Source organism: Xiphophorus hellerii, chromosome 14 (genome assembly GCF_003331165.1).
Source record: "Xiphophorus hellerii strain 12219 chromosome 14, Xiphophorus_hellerii-4.1, whole genome shotgun sequence".
In the NCBI taxonomy this organism is placed as follows: Eukaryota; Metazoa; Chordata; class Actinopteri; order Cyprinodontiformes; family Poeciliidae; genus Xiphophorus; species Xiphophorus hellerii.
In genome coordinates, this window is record NC_045685.1 from 10,029,812 (window position 1) to 10,051,645 (window position 21,834).

The window sequence follows — 21,834 nt, forward strand, 5'->3', positions numbered from 1 at the left end:
TTCCAGGTATAAAACAAATCATATGTATCTGAAAAGCATCTTATTACCTCTATTAAGCGCAGGGAGAAATCTATAATGCCCAACTTCTCAGAGTGCATAACAGCACAACTTCTTTGAGCTTTAGAATGGAAACCTGATAGCGTTTGCTTAAAAATCTGAAGCTAAAATGATGCACCACACTGACATCTAGCGGCTTAACATCATACGTCACCTGTCGCTTTCAAACTCCATGTCCCAGCGGGCTTCTCTCGAGTTCTCGCGTTATCTCAGCTGCCGCCGTTGTTCCACTGAGAGAAGCTCAACATGGCATCCGACGGAACACCGGTAGCGGAGGCTCTCCCGTCTGAATTGGGGAACGCCATCGCGGCTTTGAACACATGGAGCAACCCGGACCTCCAGGCCAAGCTGGCCGAGCTCGGAGCACCAAACATGGGTAAGAAAGACGCGGAGATGGAGCTTTATCAGCAGCGTGTTTAGCTCATTTCTGGCTAGCCAGTTGCTAGCCGCAGCAAGCACTACTGAAACGCACTACTTCCGTTGAGGTGGGCTGCCTCCAGGCCTGCAGAGTGTTTACATCAACTTGAACGCATTATTCGTAGTAGTTAGAATATATATCATTTTTCCGAACCAATTTGGGATGATTAAAGCACAAGCTGAGCCAATATGATAGTTTTTGGTGAAGCATCCACTTTAATTTGTGCGCATTTGCTAACTTTCAGGAGTAGTTGTTGAATGGATTAGTCGCGCGGTTTTTGTAATGATTATTTACGTCTTCGTTACACAGACGTTATCTGGTGGATGATATAAATTTTCTCTCGTCCAGGTCCTCGGGAGGAGCTCATTGACAGGCTGAAAAGTTACATGATCCAGGTGAGCAAACCGTCAACCTTTAAACAAGAAATGATGGCCTCCGGTTGTTTTGTGGGGTTTGTTGCAACACACATTTAAATTCTCCTCTTCATTTAGTCATTTGGTGTCTGACATAAGTTATTCCTTGTGCTTGTTTGAATCTGCAGACTGGAATCATCCTTACAAAACCAAATGATGACAAAATGGCTTCTCAGGTGAGTTCTTTACATGAGGGAATGTGGTGGTTCATTTATTTGGCTATGATGGGTTGGAAACGTGTTGCATGTTCAAAATGTCCAGGATTGGACAAACACTGATTTAGTCTTTGTGTACATCCTGTTAATAGACTACCTGTTCACTCTAAAACACAGTTTGGTCTGATATTGACTTGCAGTGTTTTTACTTTGACTACTTTTTAGAATAAATATTAATGCATAAATTATAAGTAACAACAGCATATGCTATTATGTCATCTGGTCATTTGTAGCACTAGGGCTTCCACTAAATACATTTTTAGTAATGATTATTCTGGCGACTAATCAATTAATCGGATAAAAAAAAATTTAAAAACTGGCACCACTCAGTTAACCACTTAAGTCTTTTTACACATTATTAGAAACTAATTAAAAGATTCTCATTAGGAAATAATTCAATTAGATCTTTGAATAAATAAAAATATTTACTGCCTAAAATGCAGTAACATAACCATTCCTTTAGTCTACCATTTGTAGCAAAGGATGTATTTGCAACTGAAACACATACTGTCTTTTAATCTGTTTATTATTTTTTTGATTAATATAGTTGGATAGCAAAAGATGGCTTAATGGGTGATTTCTTTAAAGTATTTAAGAGGTGAAGCAAAAAATGCTGCTTGACGGATTCTGGGTAGAGAAAAGATCTACAGACAAGGAATGTTGTTTTTTTTTTGTCTGAAATGCAAAAGGTTTCTATTTTTGTACAGTTTTGGCTTAATTACTGCTCTGTGTGTGATGTTCTTTCAGCAAATAGCCATTTTCAGAGTCTGTATATTCTCCAGTTAACGATTAATCGGTTACTAAATTAGTTGACAGTTATTTTAATGTTTGATTCATCACAATTCATTCGATTAATCGTTTCAGGCCTGTTTAGCATTTTCAGCTACAGGGCTGTTTATCTACTTAAAAAAAAAAACAAGTCAAATTTTAAAAAAATAATCAAGCAACTTCTATATAATAAATGTATTTTTCTCATTTTCCATATCTTTCCTCCCTTCAGATGTCTGTGATTCCACCCATGCCCCCCATGCCCATGCCGCCAATGCCTCCAGGCATGAGCATGCTCCAGCCTCTGCCCATGATGCCCCCGGGAGCCCCCCCTCCGCCCGGCATCCCCATGGGCCTGGAGCACGCTCCCCTGCCGCCTCCGGGCCTGTCCCAGGACGACCAGCTGAAGATGGCTCAGCAGAGAGCCGCCATGGTTCTACAGCAGGAGGAACGGGCCAAGCAGCAGGTGAACTTGACTGACCGTTTGTAGCCCACTGGAACCTTTTAGAACGCCAGACATAATGTAACCGTTTCAAATCTGTCACGATCACATGCACCTCTTCATTTGCTGCTTTTCCTCTCTATCTTTTAATCTCGTCCTTGGTCAGGCTGCGGTGATGTTGGAGCAGGAGCGGCAGCAGGAGATGGTCAAGATGCAGACCAGATCCCTGCCCACGGGTGTGTTTTGCTTGTTGTTTTTTTTTGTTTGTTTTGTCGCTTTTAGGTTACAATGTATAAAAAGAGATATCGGTAGTTTTGTAAGACGCCGTCTCAAAGTCCAGAATGTAATGATCATGTTTGAATGTTTCCTTGTGATCTCTGTGTGAAGTTTCAATCTTGGATCCTCGAGGTCCGCTTCCTCCTGGTGTCACCATGCTGCCCCCTCAGAAGCAGAGGGTGCCGCCTCCTCCAGGAGAAGATAACAAGGAGGTAAACGCATCATTTCCTCCTGTATGAGGTCTTTTTTTTTTTTTTTACAACAAATTCAAAAACTTTTATAGCTGGTTTGGTTCTAAATGAATCCTCTGTTTGCTAAAAAAGGCATTCCTTTGGATTTTATCTTTATATTGGATGCTAATTTTTAGATATCTTCTTCTTCAAATTATTACCTTTTTTTTTACTCTAAAAGTTGTTTATCAGAACTAAAAACTTCTCTGTTCATTTGGGAGAACTCGTCAGCCTGCTGGTTGAAAGTGGAGTCTGTGATTTATCTTTATCTTGATTAAAGTCTCTGAATCTAAACCCTTCCAGCTCTGGCAGAATGAGGAAGTAAGTGTCGGCGGGCCTAAAATCCCCCAGGTCCTGGAGAAGATCCTCCAGCTGAAGGAGATCAGGCAGGAGCAGCTCACTGACGCACCAGGTCAGCACAGCTATCTGCTGCTGAAAGAGAAACGCTGATTAAAGAGATTCTCTTATCCTTGTTGCTGGATATTCCTTCTGAATAATTGGCTCGGTCGCTACAGCTCAAATCTTTTAAATCTGGGATGTATCTCTTTTACATCTGGGTCATTAAAGCAAGTACGATACATCGGATTCTGGATTTTTCCGTGACTGTTCAAGCCTAGTACCAAGTTCTCTTCTGAGCCGATCAGACCACATTTATAGTTGAGCTCAAAAATTATTCATACCCTTGGCAGATTTAAAAATCTTTTTGTTCTACCATCATGGAAGAAATCTTCAACAGACGAAAAAAGCACCGGTTTATCCGCTTAATTGATGAATCCAGGAATTATTTGATAGATAATAAACTAAACTATTAAATGACTGCAACCTTAGTTGGGCTGGATGTTGGTTGCGTGGTGAGAGCAGGTTGTTTGATCTAAAGGAGCTTGTGTGTTGCTGTTTCTGTGTTTGAGGGAAGCTGGTTGGTTAGGATGATGATGATGCTTGAGCGGATGGATGTTTGCTCCTTTATTTTGATTTAACAAAACATTTCAAAACAAATGGGATCATTTATCTAAAACTAATAAGTGACGCATTCAAAGTACGACAGAGTATTAGGGCTGTATTAAGAAAATAAAAAACAGAATAAAGTTGTAATGTTTCAAGAACACCTTTATACGGTTATAATGCAAGAATAAAGTCATAATATTATGACTATTTTCGTAACACGACTATTTCCATATTTCAACTTTATTCTCAAATTGTTTTATTCTCCTATTATTGCAACTTTATCTTATGTCTAATACGGTACTCTGTCGTATGAAACAGTATAGTGGCTGAATCTGGATTATTTTTCTGCGTGTCTTTAAAATCACATTAAAAATGAAATCTGGAGATTTTTTTTTTAATGAAGGCGTTGAAAGTTGTAATCTTGCTGGTAGATGATCAAGTCCTGATTTAAAAGAAAAACAAATATATATGTATATATATGTATATAATCTTATTTTCTCAGTGATTATGTTCTCTAGATACATGGTGGAGATACGTAAATAAACATAATTAAAGAAAAGACTATACCACAGCCAGGCTGTATTTGGGAGATACGGCAACACTTAATCTGGTTTAAAACATTTGAACACATAACCGTTTTAAAATATCTAAATGTCATCATCTACCCTCTGTTGCTCCAGAGGAGGATGACGATGATGGAGAGATGGATGCTAACAATTCCTCCGCTCAAGCGATGTCTGAAACGGAAGACGGCCAGATGTCTAAAAAAGATGTGAGTTTTTTTAACCTTCACAATCTGCTCTTCTGAATAGCAATAAAAAAAAAAAATTTACAAACTAAATGTTTTCACTAGAAAAACCGCAAACGCAGGAACCGCAAAAAGAAGAGCAAGAAGAAGCGAGCGCTGGAAAAGAAGGAGCAAGCTGAACAACAACAACAACAGCAGCAGCAGCAGAAGAAGAAGGAAGGCAGCGAGAAGGAGAAAGAGAAGGACAAAGATAAAGACAAAGGAAAAGACCCAGAGGTGGAGATCGAGTACGTCACCGAAGAGCCGGAGATCTACGACCCAAACTTCATCTTCTTCAAGAGGATCTTCGAAGCGTTTAAGGTGACTGCAACAGCTTCATAATTTAGACTAGAAGTTGAATTACTTTTTAGTGTTTAATTTATATAGCAGTTATCCTCTCTTTCCTTATATGTAGCTGACTGACGACGTGAAGAAGGAGAAAGAAAAGGAGCCAGAGAAGGCTGAAAAGCAGGAGGCGGTCGGAATGTTGCGGAAAAAAGGCTTCGAATTGGAGAGGAAGGACAGCGACGACAGCGATGATGTACGGACACTGTCCAATGGCGGAAAAGTGATTTATTTATGTTTGCTTGTTTTGAACATCTGGACCGTGTTTTACCTGCAGGATGCCAAACCAGATGTACCAAAACTGTCCAAGAAGAAGCTGAGGAGGATGAACAGGCTGACGGTGGCTGAACTCAAACAGGTGAATCCCAACCTGTGTTTTTAAATGAACTCATAACGACTGTGACTTGAATCTGTGACTAGACGTCTGCTTGAACACTTTCATCCCTGTTTTGTGGGAATGCTTTGGATCTATTTACTTGTAGGAATAAAACGATCCTACGTTTATCTCTGTTGGTTTTCCTGATGCTTTCCACAGTTGGTGGCCCGTCCAGACGTGGTGGAGATGCATGATGTGACGGCGCAGGAGCCCAAGCTGCTGGTCCACTTAAAGGCCACCAGGAACACGGTGCCAGTGCCGCGCCATTGGTGCTTCAAAAGAAAGTACCTGCAGGGAAAGAGAGGTATCGAGAAGCCTCCGTTTGAGCTGCCGGAGTTCATCCGGAGGACAGGAATCCAGGAGATGAGGGAGGCCCTGCAAGAGAAGGTGGGTGGCCCTCGGCGCTCTTGGAGAAAGGATTTAGCTGAGAGTGCGTCGAGTTGTTAACGGCGTTAAAGTTTCGTGAACGTCTATTTAGGAGGATGCCAAATCCATGAAAACCAAAATGAGGGAGAAGGTACGACCCAAGATGGGGAAGATTGACATCGACTACCAGAAGCTCCACGATGCTTTCTTCAAATGGCAAATCAAACCTAAACTCACCATCCATGGAGACCTTTACTACGAGGTACAACACAGTTTTCTTCCTTCAGGGATGAACTGAGGACGTTAGAAATGCACTGATTCCAGGATGGGTGTTTTTTTAAGAGATTTTTGTCTGATTGTATTTTATTTCTAATAACTATACAGTAGAGGACACCATATGAAAAAAACACTGGCATGTTGGAGATGTGAAATTTTTATTTAAAAAATAAATAAATAAACTAAGCAGTGGTATTTGGAAATTTGAATGGTTATCAGGTTGAAAGTTAGCGTTTTCTTTTTTATATTTGTCATTATGTTGGGCCGGCAATTACTACTAATTGTGTTTTTCTTGTTTGTTTTTTTTTAGGGTAAAGAGTTTGAAACCCGCCTGAAAGAGAAAAAGCCAGGAGATTTGTCAGATGAGCTGCGGATTGCTCTGGGCATGCCAGTTGGACCTGTAAGCTCAGAAACATTACAGCAAAAACTTAGAGATCAGCACAAGTTTAAAGTGAAAGTGGAAATTTTGCACACAAATCACCCTGCAAGCATGAGAGGTAGATTTGGATAAAATTACACACTTTGCTAAATAATTTGGTTTTCTTTATAGTTAAATCCAAAATTAGACATTCTTGGCAGATTTCGTTCTAATATTTATTTTTTTTTATCAAAACATAGTCTTTGATAGGAAATGAGACATGCATCGCTCAGAAGTTTTTAAAACATAATTTTTAAAAATAAAAACTGTTTTTGTTTTAATTAAAAAATATAAAATTATTCATTCCCTTCTCACTAATTATTGTAGCAATCAAACTGCCGACATTACAGCGGTCAGCAACGTCTTATTGCTGAGACCCTTTTTGGATGTTTTCGCCAGTATTTTGAAGATTTATCTAGGATAGAAAAGCTCCCTGCCATCACCCTAATGTTTTAGGGCTGCAACTAACGCTTACTTTAGTGGTCGATTCTGCGTATTTTTCATTTCACCATTTAAGACTTTTTACGCCATTAGAAACTCATTAAAAGATGCCAATTATTTAAATACTTTACTTTTTGGAATACGAGAATAAAATAGTATTATTTAAAAGGCAATAAAGGATTCCTTTAGTGAACAGTTGATCATTTGTAGCAAAGGATGAATCTGCCGCAAAAAAAAATGCTGCCTACTAATGCGTTTCTTTTTTGTATTAACAATTGGATTTCAAAAGGTGCTTAATGGGAGATTTCTTTTACAGAATTTCAATCGGGGTAAAGCTAAGAATGCCACTTGAGTTCTGGGCAGAACAGATTTACAGACAAAGAAGGGTCTTCATCTTAAATACAAAACATGTATATATTTTTTTTAATTTTTGGTATAGTTTTGGTTCAATTACTGCTGTTGCCGAGTAATTGGTTAACAATAAATTGATTACTAAATTAGTTGACAATTATTTCAATAGTCGATTAATCGTTTGAAGTTAGCTTCCTCTGCAGATTCTCTTTTATGTTCAATTTGGGTTGCTGCTTAAGCAAAAATCTAAATGTTATTATTACTTCCTGTCAGCAGAAACCTGTTGGTAAAATAAACGTTTACTTTAAATCTACCTCTGTGTGCATAAGTTTGGGTGCAACTGTCGCTCCATCCATCTTTCTATCAACTCTGACTTGATGAACATTTCACTCAGTAGATGTGTTCAGGTTATGGGGGCAAACTTTCTTATTATTCTATGGATTCGAAGGGAAAATCCCAACTTGGACGCATTGGAGCTTGTTGTAGTAAAGTAACAAAATTTACAAGGGATTTTCGTAGTTAAGTGGTGGTAGATGAGAGGCGTAACACTTATTAGATGTGACACACTGTTGTGTTTATGTGTCATTCTGTCTGTTTGCTGCTCCAATTAATGTGCAGGCAGTAAGAATGCATGTTGTTTCCCCAGACGCGGCACGGCGTGTTCACACCAACACGCTAACAAGGAACATCGCAAGATAACTGTTAATAAAGCCCAGTAAATATTTACTCGTGTAGCTAATTTTATAGCCAGTGAAAATGATTATCGCTTCATATTTTTATCCCCTTCAGCGGGTCCCGCAAACAGAGAGCCTGTTTTACTGTTGACTGAGCAAACACGTTTTACTCTGTGATAATTTGTTGCCTTCGCCCGTTTATTGCCAGAACGCTCACAAGGTGCCGCCTCCCTGGTTGATCGCCATGCAGAGGTACGGACCCCCTCCCTCCTACCCCAACCTCAAGATCCCCGGACTCAACTCCCCAATCCCAGAGGTAAAAAAAAAAAACATGCTGGATGCTCAACATTTTGGTCAAAATATAAAAATTGCAAGAATGCAATTTTTTTTTTTTCCCCCAAAAATGATTGTGGTTATTGATATGTGCTGTGTGTCTTGTCTCTGTTGGTCAGAACTGCACGTTCGGTTACCACGCCGGTGGGTGGGGGAAGCCCCCAGTAGACGAGATGGGCAAACCTCTGTACGGCGACGTGTTTGGGACCAATGCAACAGATTTCCAGGTCAGAGCTACGAACTGAAAAGAACACCCTCATCTGCTTTGGTTCTTCTTTTTTTATACATACCCTAGTGAAAGAAAACCTATTCCAAAATAGAGCAGAAATGTTAACATTAAAAAGTAAATAAGGACAAAATCTGTTTACGGTGGCCTTTGTAGAATCTTGTTGTTTTACATCCTAACCACCTGGTGTCATTATGTTCATTTTAGTCAAAGAAACAAACCCTTTTGAAAGTATTCACAATTCAAATGAAAGGTTTATAACAGACTTTAAATCAGTAGCATTATTTGCATGCAAATATTTTTTGTAGCATCTGATTTTAAATCAGCTGCTAAATAAGTATCATATTTTTAAAGTATCAAGAATTATTAAAAACTAAAATAGAAAAAAAAACTATTTAGCCATCACGTCTTATATGGAAAATATGTATTTTAACTTAAACATTAGTGTCACTAATCAAATTGTCATTCTATAGGTTAAAATCCTGATAACTTTTCATTGTTAGTTTAACCAAGACTAATGAAAATCAAAGGAAAAATTAAAGTGAAGATTGATTTCCTTAAAGAGTTGAACTTTAAATGAGATATTACACAGACACAAGAATCCATAAAAGGCTATATTTAGATGAATTTGTTGCATAATAGACTTTTTTAATCCATCCAGCCATTTATTATATTGTCTTTTTGTTAACCGTTGCATCAAGTAATCAAACTTAAGACATCTGTTCTGAAATAATTTTGAGATATTCCTTTTTTTTTTCAAGAATTCAAATGTTTGTCCTTTACGACAAAGAGTAATAAAGTACTGCCTGAGGGCTCAATGTTGATGTCAATATCTAGAATTCCTGGTTTAAATTTAATTATATGAACACATGCTGACTGCTTATCTTTTTGTTTTATACATAAAATGGAAGTTTTTACTGCATATATGTAATATTTGCAGTTTCTGTTGAAAATTTCATGCACAGGCTAACAGGCAAGTGTGATTTTTGCGTCCAGGCTAAGGCGGAGGAGGAAGAGGTGGACCACACGCCGTGGGGGGAGCTGGAGCCTTCGGATGAGGAGTCGTCGGAGGAGGAAGAGGAGGAGGAGAGCGACGAAGAGAAGCCAGATGAAACCGGATTCTTCACACCAGCAGACAGGTGCTCAGCATGCAAATGTAATCAAGTATCGGCGAAGTGCGAACGCCTGATTCTCGAGGAGTGTTGAGGGGATTTCAGATGTAAATATGCGCTTCGCTGTTTCTTGGGAGGAAATTCTGAAGCATGGAAGTGTTAACGCGCTGAAACAACATGTTTTTGTTTTGCTGTGTATCATTTTGACATTTTAGATGATTCTTAACAGCAAGCTGTGAAATTCGAAGCCAGTTTTTTTGTTTCTCTTACTGTCTTTATCACAGAGTTGACCTTTCAAATAACAAGCAGATTTTACCGCCTAAATGAATGACCTGTGGCTTTATTGTTTATCTGGAGGAGTTTCTGAGATCTCTTTGGTTAATCCCAGCATAAAAAAAACCCCCACTGGCCTGTAGACGGATACACTGAGCTAATCCGTTTGTCTGGTTTTGTGCGTTCCAGTGGCTTAATCACTCCCGGAGGCATCTCCTCAGTACCAGCCGGCATGGAGACTCCAGAGCTGATCGAGCTGAGGAAGAAGAAGATCGAGGAAGCCATGGATGGGTGAGTGTCGCTGCTACGCTGCTGTTTTAATTTCGTGTCACCTTTTCCATTTTTTTGATGAGATTTTGTCAGAAATTAGACACATTTGTTCTTATGGATGCATTTCCAGAGGTAAAGTCGTCTTGCTCAGGGTAAACAACGTTTCGCTGCTTGGTTTTTAAAGTGTCCCAAACTAAAGAATAAACTGGCCCTTTGAGATTTATTGGGGATTAATGGGGCTGCACGATATTAGCATAAAGTGCGATATGCGATAATGTTGAGTTGTAATGAACACTATAAGAATAACGTGACTTAAAATAAATACTGAATGGTATCCCTGACTTTCTGCATTAAAAACAACTCCTAGCTGGTAGATCACTCTGTGCTGCCTTCATATATGTACTATTTTGACAATTCGCATTACAAATAATTATTTTTCAATATATTTTTTTGTGAACTGAAATGACTTGTTATACATTAGTCACATCAGCAGCTGATTCATCTTTTTCCATTACACTGTTCTATGTAGCATTAAATCTTCTAAAAGCATTTTTGTATTCACCATATAAAAATAGAATATCTTAGGAAAATATTTTTTAAAGTTGTAATTTAATTAGTTATTACAATGCCTTAACTATACCTTGAACTATTTTGCAAAGTTTCACTTCACAACCACAAACTTTAATGTTCTTTATTGATGGACCAACATAAAAGTAGCGCATATTTGTGAACTGGAAAGACAAATAGATGGCAAAGCGTCCCCACAGCATAACACTGCCATCACCGTGTTGGGTGATGTTTAGTGTTAGTTTTCTAACACGTCGTAACTACAAACTTTATTGTGTTTTAATGTCTGCATAAAGTGATTCATTTTGTTAGAATGTAAGTAAAATGTTTGCTTTTTATACATGAAATTCTGAAAAGTGTGGCTTGCTTTTGTATCCCCCCCCCCCCCCCCCCCCCCCCCCCCGCCCCAAATAAGGGGGGCAGAATACAAAACGTTACTTAAACGTCAAACGTTGCCTATCTGAGGCCAAATGAGAAATTCTAATAAAAATGTATCCTAGTTTGACTGTATCATGACGAAGGGGAGGAAAGTTTTAAGAGTTGAATGTTTTTGCAAGTCACAACAATAAGTAAAAAAACCTGTTTTGTTTTGTAGAAACGAGACACCGCAGCTTTTCACCGTTCTACCAGAGAGACGAACTGGGGCTGTAGGAGCGGCCATGATGGCCTCGACGCACATCTACGACATGACAGGGGTGAGACGCCATGGATTTCAGAACAAAATCAAAATGTCCTCCCGCCTTATTTGGTTGAGAAATTCACCTTATGTCATTTTCTTTTTGGGGACAAAAAAAAAAAAAAATCTTACTTTCTGCTGCTTCCAGGCTGGACGCAAAACCGGTGGAGGGCAGGAGTCGCAGGGTGTGGAGGTGGCCCTGGCCCCTGAAGAGTTGGAGCTGGACCCGATGGCCATGACTCAGAAATACGAGGAGCATGTCAGAGAGCAGCAGGCCCAGGTGGAGAAGGAGGACTTCAGCGACATGGTGGCCGAGCACGCCGCCAAGCAGAAGGTTCATAAACTGTTTTATTTTATTTATTTTTACATCACGGTGGACTTTGATTAATAGCCCCCTTCTTCCGCTCTCGCCTCGTTTTGTTTCGAAACAGCAAAAAAAGCGGAAGGCCCAGCCGCAGGACACGCGAGGCGGTGCCAAGAAGTACAAAGAGTTCAAGTTCTAGAGAAACTCCAACAGCAGGCACCGCACCGAGCCGGCCGCAGCAGGATGCGAAACGGAGAGAGACGTGCTCCGGTTTCAGTTTCGGAGGATGTACACAACAGCACCAATCGACTGTTTAGATCAGTACCGACTTTTTGTTCCCCCTTTTTTTTTTTTTTTTTTTTTTTTTTTGCATCAACAATGTCGTCTGGCAACATGTCATGTAATTGGTGTCATGTGCATTTCCTGTTTAACTTGTACTTTTTAGGTCTATTGGGCTATTTTTCCACCATTTTGGGTTTTTTTTTTTCCTTCAGTTTTTTTTTTTGTAAATAAATGATGTGATGTCACAAACATCGACATTTCAGTAATCCTTATTTTGGGATATATTTTGTATGTTTAGCCTTTACAATCCTTACTTTTAATCTTATTTTTTGACATTTATGCCCTCAATCCAACTAAATAAAATTTTAAAGCCACACGTTACATAACCGTTTGAAAACAGATAACTTATCTTTTTTATAATTATTTACAATAGTTTTTAAAGAACTTGCACTGTATGGGGAGGAGGGACTTAATGTTAATATTCAAAGCAACTTTGCTACCTTAAGAAGAACCTAAGTTTTGCTTATTTTATGGGGGGTTTTTAAGATCAGTGTCATTGTAGCTTAGTGTTGCGATTATAACTATTTACCTAAAGCTTCTATGGTTTCTTCTAAGAGAAAATAAGATCAAATCTGTAAGGGGAGCAAATATAATAATTGCTTATCTCTAACATAATACCTGATTACAGGTTAATAAATTCATTAGGGCTAGTGTGGAATCGCTGTGAAAAACAGCATCTGAAAGTCAGAGAGGAAAACTCTGAAATGACCTTTTCACAGAAGTTGCCGCAAGCTGCATGCAGTGTTTGCTCCCTCCGCCGGGTGGCAGCAGAGGACTCTGAATATGGCGGTCACGTGCCCCAGCCTGGGAAGCACAGTGACCTACATAAGTGGAGCAGCTGCATGTTGACTCGGTCACTGGTACAAACGCACACACGCAGAGCATCAGCCTTGCTCAGAAACCAACGCTTTGCACCATCCTGAAATGGGCTGCGACATTTCCCCATAGTGCCAAAACAGTGTAGCTGATGGATTATAACTGTAACTGTATCAGCTGTTGTCGCTTTTACAGGGATTGGAGCTGTAAAATGTTACTTGATGCACTTGACAGGTGCATGTTTCAGATTTGTGACTGAAACTCAAATTGTATTGGTGCATTATTTGCACCAACACCAAAAGAAATCCAGCCACCCCTATCAATACTCTGTATTCCAACTGCATGATTTTTCATATTTTTTAAAAGTGTTACTTTGTTGGATAAGACACAGCAAAGATGTATATTTACTCTGTGTACTTTCACTTGATGACCGTGCAGATTTGGAGCGCTGCGTATAATTTGGCCCAGGATTATCCCGTGACCATGTTTTAATCTGCTTGAGTCTAATCTGCTTATCAGTGGCAGCCACTTCTAGTAGTAAGAAAAGCATGTTAAAAAGAGCAGCGGGAAGAATGTGCTTAAGCTCATTCATATCACCTTCAAACATACCAAAATCAAAAGGCTTATGTTTTGTTTACTGAGCGAAACTCAAACAGTTGAATTTACCTGGATTAAGTTTGGCATTTAATGTGTAATAAAGTATGTATAACCTATTTGTAAGGCATTTTTGAGGACATGTTAGTGTTAAATTGCAAATTTAATAATTTAACACCGAACAACACATAATGGGTCATTTGCAGAAAAGAAAAACATAATTGATCTTTGCATTATTATACTAATAAATAATAAATTTAAAGTAGATGTTTAACAATTTGCAATCATCTTCCTTTATATTGTTTTTGGTGTTTAAATATGCAGCATATGGTTGTCAGGCCTTCATTAGACCCCTCTTATGACTGCATCCCCGGGCTGCCAGAAACACACACATGAGGCTGATGTAAGCTCTCTGATCACAGCTGTGATAATCTGCTGAGCCGATGGCAGACGGCCACATGTGACGTAGCCTGCGACGTTGTCATTAGGTCACCTTCTGATTCATAATCAGATTCTGAGGTTGTAGTCAGAGCCGCGCCTTTGTCACCTGAGGGCTGAAATGCTGCACCTGATTTTAAAGCTGCGCGGGGCTGAGCAGGTAATTCTGGGGGGAAAAAGAAGCAGTGTGTGAGTTGTTTTTTTTTCTTTTATGTTGATTGACCAGTAAGAGTCCAGCTAAATTTTCCCCTACCTGTCCACAAGTATGGAGTTCCCTTCACGTCTTGATGTCACATCTGATAGCCAATAGGGAACTACAGCACAGCTTTGAAACGACCTGCAAGCACAGCACGTCTTTAACTAACCGGTTTTGCACCTTTGTGTGGGCCAGCTTACTTAGAGCTCACTGTATGACTAAAGGAGATCTTCCCAGCAACACTAAAGCGAGTGAGCAATTAAGGCCTACAGTAGAACTGTTTCCCCATACTGATCAAAATGAAAAGGCTAAAGTGTTTCTTTTCTTCTTGTGGTTTACGTTTAATAACATAGCCCCGGTTGTATTATTTGTTGCATACAACCAAAGTAGTTTGTCTAATAAGCAGTCTGCGGATCTATATATATATATATATATATATATATATATATATATATATATATATATATATATATATATAATTTTTAAAGAATTTACACTGTATGTGTAAGTTCATTTTACAGCTCCAATCCCTGTAAAAGCGACAACAGCTGATACAGTTACAGGTTTATATATATAATATATAAACCTGTAACCTGTATATTATATTATATATATATATATATATATATATATATATATATATATATATATATATATATATATATGAATATATTTATATATATATTTATATGAATATTATATATATATATATATATATATATATATATATATATATATATATATATATATATATATATATATATATATATGAGGCGGGTAGTTTAGTCAGACAATAACACCATGCAGGCTTTCTATTGGTCAGTTCATCTGTAGTGGGGCTCGTGCTCTGACAGCCGCGCTCCTTCCCCAGACTGAAGAGGCGTTGTTCCTCTTGGTTTTCGCTCACTCTGCGACTCCACCGTCACAAATTTCCGCTTCCTGCACCGATAAACACCCGGAGCCGAGCACACACAAGAGCCGACGCGAAGTTTAAGCGAGGACGGAGACGACAGGCTTTCGCTCGACCCCGCTTTTCGGGTACAAACTCCGCCAGAAACGTCGGGCATGTTTTACGCTGTTTGCCGTTGATTAGCGCCACACGGAACAACTTTCCGTTAGCGCTCGCGAGCGTTAACACGTCTGCTGCAGTTGGAGGTTAGATCATTTTAAGACCCTACAAAGGAGAGAAGGACCGACACTCTCAAGAAGGACGACTCATACCCCACCGCTATCGTTATATACGACTGAAAGACCCCCAATTTTTCAGCCTCCAGGATGTCGGAGCGAGGAGGGCTCCCGCGGACTGGGGGCGTCCCTTCGCCGCACATGCAGCCCTCCAAGCCGGTCAGCATCACCTCCAACCGGCCCGTCCATATGAACCTCTACGCCACCTGGGAGGTCGACCGATCCTCGCCCAGCTGCGTGCCGAGGTATGCGAAAAAGGGGGCGGTGGGGGGGCAATGACTTGTCGTTTTCTGCGCTGGCTGTGAATGGGAAATGACCCAGTCTGTGTTTACACTGGAAGGTTGCAAATACACAAACACACCAGGGGTTGCCTAGTTTAGAGAGCCACCGTTTTGGATTTATGGCTGTTGCTGTTGTGTAGAGTTAACCTTTCGGCTCACATTAAAAGGAAACCACTCCTGCACTTTCTAATGTACCTGGCGACCACCAAATCTAATAAAAAAAATAATAATCACATGCCCGGTAGCATTTACAGCCTCATTGCTAAAGATAACATGAACAGGCATGTTTCCTGCCTATCTTTTATCTCAATATGATTGTGCAGTGGGGGCAGCTGCAAAGGTTTTTTTTTCTTCTTCTGAGCCACTCTTCAGTTTGCCACACGTTTGATCCCTGCAGACACAAAAGAAATGAAGACTTCTTCGCTGTGCAACTGTTCAGAGGCAGTAAATACACAGACTGGTGGCTTCTGGTAAACAAAGGAGAACTAAAACGTTTTGAGATGCTATGTTTTCTACAGATTATCTGCTGTCTTCTACCACATGCTGATTATAGGCAGTGGTGGCTCTATTTGATTTTTGTGTGTGTGTGTGTGTGTCCATAAGGGCAATGCAGCAAGGTCACACTGGAGGCGAGACACCTTCTCCCACCTAAGCTCACTCCCAGACAACAGACTGAATTGTGTTGCTTTGTTTGTGGGAACGCGGTCCAGAGTCCGGCTCTCAATGGAAATCTTCTGCTTTTGCACTTTCTTGTGTGAGCTGTAAAAAGATGCATCAGATTGATGCTCTGTGGTTTGACCCATATTTACAATGCCTCATCGATAGCCTTGCACCACAAATTGGGATTTAATTCCAGGTCTAAGGTGCTGTGTAATGGAAACGCTGCTGTGCTGTTGGTGGACAGACGGTTATGGATTTCATGTCATCTTCAAACTTTAATGCACATACAAGCTCATAATAAATTATCTATAGATTTGTGAAAATCTATACTATTGAAGCACTGATCACCAATCTACGTTTTGTGTGTTACTTTGACTGCTGATAACAGCACAGATGCCCCAGTCAATGGGGCAGAGATAGGAACTGGCCAGTTTTTCCTATATGAGCGCTGATGAAAACAGCGTTTTGTTTTTGTTAAATTCGTCACAATGAATGAAAAATTCTAGTATTTCCATTTCATCAACATGCCATAGAGCAGAATGAACTCTGATACGTATCTGCTGGACGATAAATTGGCCCAGACGTTATCGCGATTAACGATAATGTTGTTGTTCTGAGATAATTTTCAAGTAATATAATGGTAATGGTGTAATAATGCAGGAATACATTCTCAAAAATCAATAAACTTTAAGTTCATATCCAAAGTAAATAAACAAAACAACAAATGAAGTGAATTGTGAAGTAAATAAAGTTGTCCTTCAAAAAGTGGGCTAGTTGAGACCAACGCACCGAACTGAAGGTCAGTTTTAGTGGAAGGAGTGAGTGAACGGAGAAAAATGATAAATCATGCAAATAGAAATTATTCAGCCCATTTTAATTTACTGTGCAATCAATTGATTTCTTGTTCATTGCGACAGAATATCTAATGAGCTATTATCACTAAATCTGGGATCTTAAATATCCCATGTAAATTAACAACATAACTGAAACAAAAATAAAATGGATACTGAAGTCTCAAAACAAAATGGCCCTTTAGCAAAGGAGCTAATTGAGACCAGTCTGAAAACTTTGTCGCCCAGTTCTTGGTAGAAGAAGAGGCATGAGAAAAACAATCAGGCAAATTAAAATTATGAAGCCCATTTTAATTTATCATGCAATTAATTGCTTTATATCTTATTACAACAGCCTTAATGGTAGGCTTATTTTGAGTTTTTGTTTTTTTTAAGTCTTCTGGATTTACTGTACGACATAACCACTACATTTGTGCACTTTTATTCTCTTATTTTTATGACTCAGTCGGTGATGGATCAAAACGGTAATCTGTGGATCTTCCCTCGTCAAAAAACCGGAAGAGCCTGATCTTTGCATTTTTAATCAACAGCACTGGAAACGTTTGTTTCCATCCTTCCTGTCATTTGTTGTTTACACAAAGAGAGGAGGCGACATCACACTGTGTGTGTGAGAGAGAGCAGATTCTGTAAACAGGAAGTTTTACAGTTTGACATCAAAGGTAAAATAATAGTGGAGTTGACATTTTAAGGCGTTTAAGCATCTTACAGTAGCAGGTAGTGCGGTTAGCATTACTAATTTTAAACATCGGTCTCGTATTGTTGGTTTTCTTCCCCCAGAACCAACTTCCACATCAAAAAAACCAGTGTTGCTCTCAGTGCAACCTGTTAGCTTTTAGCTGCATTGACTTTACTGATGGGTGATAAAGATTGGATGTTTGAGTTTCTGATTGTCTGGGCAAGTTCAAAATTGTCCGGATAATTTACTGTAGTACAGCAGCTCTTCAAACTCCCACTAGCACATATTTCCTTCACAAAATGTTCCTCTTTCGGTGGAACATCACATGTGGAGGCAGGCCCTGATGTTTAGGTTATTGGAGTGAACTGAAAGTCAAGTGGGAATACCGACGGCATTTAAATGCACTGCATTCATTATCACCCTAAAGGGTAAAGCTGACTTGTTAATGTTGCTTCTTTAGCTTGCTTTGAGCCATTAGTGTGTTTGAGACACAGCCTCAAGGGTGTGTTTTTGCTTTTTAGCAAAATGCGTGTGTTTGTGGCTACGTTGTACACACGTGAATAAATCACGCATCATTCTATGTGCATTTTAAACATCCTACTTCCTCACCTATTTTCTTTTTGTAGACGGTTTATCCTTTAAGTAGATGTGCAAATGCACACAGCTGGCTTGGAATATGTCGTGCCCTAAAACTGGATTACAAAATGTTGTTTTGTTTTTTGTTTTTTGGGAGCTTTTCCCCGCAGTCGCCACGGTCCGTCAAATAACTTCGATTCGGCTGCAGTTGCAGCTACACAGACACTCAGTCAGAAAAAAAAAGAAAATGGGGTTTGGAGAGAAATGGAGACAGGGATGGGAGGAGAAGCAGTCTCTGTCATCTGCATTTAAATAGGATTTCTCACAGACATGGGCTGCAGAAATGACTACAGAAACATTGCTGCCAGCGTTGAAATAACACTCATCCAAATCAGATGTTGTGATACATTTCTGTAAGCATTTTAACTTTCTCGTCGCTTTTTCTTTGCTACTGCAGCAAGTACTGACAGCTCCCCTCCTATTCGGTCGAGGTGTTGTTGCTCAAACCTCTTCCTGCCTACCCAAAATGCCACTTGGTATGTTGTTTACGCTGTGCTGTAGGCTGAAATTTCCCTCACAGGCACAAACATGTATTCAGCTGCCTCCTCCAAATCCACACTCATAAAAGAAACAGGGGGAAAAGAAACAGCAAAGAATATCTACACATAAATGTTTTTCTTTTATTGTTTTTTTTTTTTTTTTTTTGCCTTTTGTCAATCAACAGGAAATATCAGACAGCGGGAGATAATATCATCCTTCCACGAAGCACGAGCAAACCTCAAGTGTTTGTTTTGCAGGTGATCTAGAAACGATTATTACAACACAACTCAATCCGAGGTCATTTCCCCGATCAGAAGCCCCAACCTTGTTTTTCTGTCTCCCCAAACAGCAGATGGGATTGTTTCTCTGGCTCCACATTCGCTAATTCTTAGAGAAGTGATGGGCGATTCTTCTTCTTGGTGTCTGCTTTTCCATTCTGCAGTGTCACAAGCACACACTCTCGCAAGTAGTGCTTGGCATCCTTCTTCCCTACTCAGCTCATTGGTTCGCATCCCTCACCTCAGGCGGTGAATTTTTTGCAGCCAAATAATCCAAGGGATGAGCAGAGAAACTCTGCTCCCTCGTTTGACACTTCACCTCACAAATATAGAGAGAGCAAAGATTAGTAGTTTTTCGGATGTGCTTCCTGTCATGCGGAATGTCGACCGTAGCAGTCGTTGCCACATGGTTCGGATTCCTGAATCCAGCAGCGTTTACTTTAGCTCTGTGGCTGCTGCTCTGCATCGGGTATGTCAGGAATGAACCCAGGAGCAGAACTCAAAACCCTCCATCTTTAAAGATGGTTCCTGAGCAACAACAAAAAACAAGATGAAGGAAGATTCCCACGAGTCAAATCCTGAGGTGGAAACTGAATCTTTGTTTTGTTGTTTAACCATTTGGTGGCCAGTAAGACAAGAATTTTGCATTTCAGATAAAAAGGAAGCTAATTTACGCACTTATTTCTTGCCCTAAAATAGTTCAGGAAGAAACATTTTTGGTATGGACTCAACAACAGTTGTTGGTTCAAAACTTTTTACATTTTCCAAGCTACAATTTGAAATCTTTCTAATGAGATGCCAGAGAAAGTGCCAGAAAGATTACATTTCTTTCTGTCTGTTTAAAACATTCAATACTGTAAGGCGCCTTCTGCTATAATGTTGCTACACACTTCCTGTCTCCTGACTGAAAGACAGTCATTTACAAGAAGGACAAATTCAGCTGTTGGGAAATATTTCTGGTCTAAGAAAAATAAAGAACACAGACATTCATGCTGGAAAAACTACAGCAGCAGCATCTCCCCTTCAGTGTTATTAAGATGAAAATGTTTTCAAATACTACAACGAACATGTCTGTTAGGCAGCCGTGTCCAGCTGAACAGAATGCCTGTTAATTTATCCAGCTATTACCATACACTCCTAGTGTTGCTCTATGAAGAGCAGTAAAAAGGTGCAACCTGTGCGCATCAAGATCTTCTAACGTAGATTTACTATTAATATGTTCCATCATCAGATGGAATAATTGTTGCTTTATTGTATTAATTAGAGATAAGCACGTTTACTATTGTAGATTTGCAGTAAAACCTTTTCTTTTAATTATGTTATGAGTCTCACACTGGCCCATACCTCCTCAGACATTGGAATCAGTGGTTCAGCCCTTTCAGACTGGGATCTGATAGAAGAAATGAACCAGCTAAGTTTGGGTGTATTTAAAAAATGATGAAGCAACTTAGTTTAATCTTCTTTATGAAGTAGTTTCTTAGCATTTTTTGAAAAATACATGCTTGACCAAGAATTTGACACTTTATTCAAGTGTCTGCTTTTAAAGGTGTGTTACGTAATATTACATGAGCTTGCCAGTCTTACCCAACATATCATTGCAAAAGTAACACTGGTTGTGACACAAATGGAGCAAGGTTTCTTGGATACACTCAGTACACGCACCTTGGGGATTGGATGTAGAGTGCTGCGACAGTGTTTACTCCCCTATAGATTTCTTCTGTATTTGCTTTAAAATGTCTCAGATTACCAAGCAACTTATAGTTTTGGATAAAGATAGCCTGACTATGTACAAAAGGCAGTTTTCAAGTGATGATTTCATTTTCTAAAGAGCAAAATTCATAATTCCACCAATTCCTTCAGTCTTTAGGAATCCAACAGTCACAAAACCAACACTATGTTTGACTTTTTGTTTGATGGCTTGTTTCTGAAATGCTTTGTTAATTTTAGGTCAGATGTAACATGGCACACACCTTCCTACAAGGTCCACTTTTGTCTTGTGAATCAACAGAACAATTTCCCCAAAGTCTTGGGACTCAACAAGATGTTGTTTGGCAAACGGGAGACGGGCCTGTATGTTATTTTTGGTCAGCAGCGGTTTTGGCCTCGGATGCCATTTTTACGCAGTCTCTCTTTCTTATTGTTAGATCTTGAATGCTGGACCTTAAACGGAGGCTAGTGAGGTCTGCGGCGCTGGGAGATGATGTTCTGGGTGGTCATGTGACCTATTGGTGGAATCACCAGAATAATTTTGGTTGACCAGCCTCCCTTGGGAGGAAGGTTCACCACTGCTGAATGTTTTTTCTCCAGTTGTGGATTACGGCTCTCGCTTCGGTTCGCTGGTTCCCAAAGTCTAAGACCTTTTCCAATTGATTTAATTGACTCTACTGTTTTTGAATTTTTGTAGAGAATGCGTTGCTATTTTTAGCTCGTTCATTTAAAAAATAAGTTATGTTTGAATTCTTACATTTGTGCCTCATAACACCAGTAGTTTAAATAGTTAGGATAAGCTGAAAGCCTTGGACTTAAGACATCGCCGTTGAATGCTTTGAAAATGAGTCCAGAGCTTTGGTAAGGAATACTGCTGGCGTGAGGAAACGCTGTGCTGTAATGCAGGATGTTCTGAATTATACATCGTGCATTTGTTTGACTGGTTTGCAGTAATTGCTCTGCCACACAATAGCTGGTGGTCACGCATCGCTTCTCGAGTGTCAGCATCGCATTACCCCCAAAAACACGGTCTTCTGTGTGCGCACACAAATGGAAAGAGATGGAAAGAGCAGCAGCAGGCTGTTGCATTTATGCAAGAATATAGACACACACACATGCATACTCGCTCAGGGAG

At 39.6% G+C, this 21,834-nt stretch overlaps 2 protein-coding genes and 1 long non-coding RNA gene across 3 annotated transcripts in view; 2 read left to right on the forward strand and 1 right to left on the reverse strand.

The window, feature by feature from the left end:
- The first annotated feature begins 303 nt into the window (after positions 1-303).
- On the forward strand, positions 304-12,096 carry sf3b2 (splicing factor 3b, subunit 2). The gene is made up of 21 exons (XM_032584352.1): positions 304-433; positions 824-870; positions 1,017-1,064; positions 2,104-2,337; positions 2,480-2,549; positions 2,701-2,801; positions 3,123-3,231; positions 4,445-4,536; positions 4,618-4,872; positions 4,967-5,092; positions 5,174-5,254; positions 5,432-5,659; positions 5,751-5,900; positions 6,225-6,314; positions 8,007-8,114; positions 8,251-8,358; positions 9,354-9,496; positions 9,932-10,033; positions 11,175-11,274; positions 11,404-11,589; positions 11,687-12,096. Exons 1-21 carry the CDS (start codon positions 304-306, stop codon positions 11,756-11,758), a joined length of 2,580 nt encoding a protein of 859 aa, XP_032440243.1. The 3' UTR covers positions 11,759-12,096.
- A 1,484-nt stretch (positions 12,097-13,580) lies between these two features.
- LOC116733502 (uncharacterized) lies at positions 13,581-14,332 on the reverse strand. The gene is made up of 2 exons (XR_004342036.1): positions 14,003-14,332; positions 13,581-13,915 (listed from the first exon to the last, which is right to left on the reverse strand). It is a non-coding gene; the product is annotated as an uncharacterized LOC116733502 (long non-coding RNA).
- A 471-nt stretch (positions 14,333-14,803) lies between these two features.
- The window catches only part of pacs1 (phosphofurin acidic cluster sorting protein 1), a 62,097-nt gene continuing 55,066 nt past the window's right edge, over positions 14,804-21,834 (forward strand). Inside the window, exon 1 of the mRNA XM_032582746.1 lies at positions 14,804-15,375. Coding sequence (XP_032438637.1) covers positions 15,221-15,375 — 155 coding nt within the window. The 5' untranslated portion in view covers positions 14,804-15,220. The remainder of the gene's footprint in view (positions 15,376-21,834) is intronic.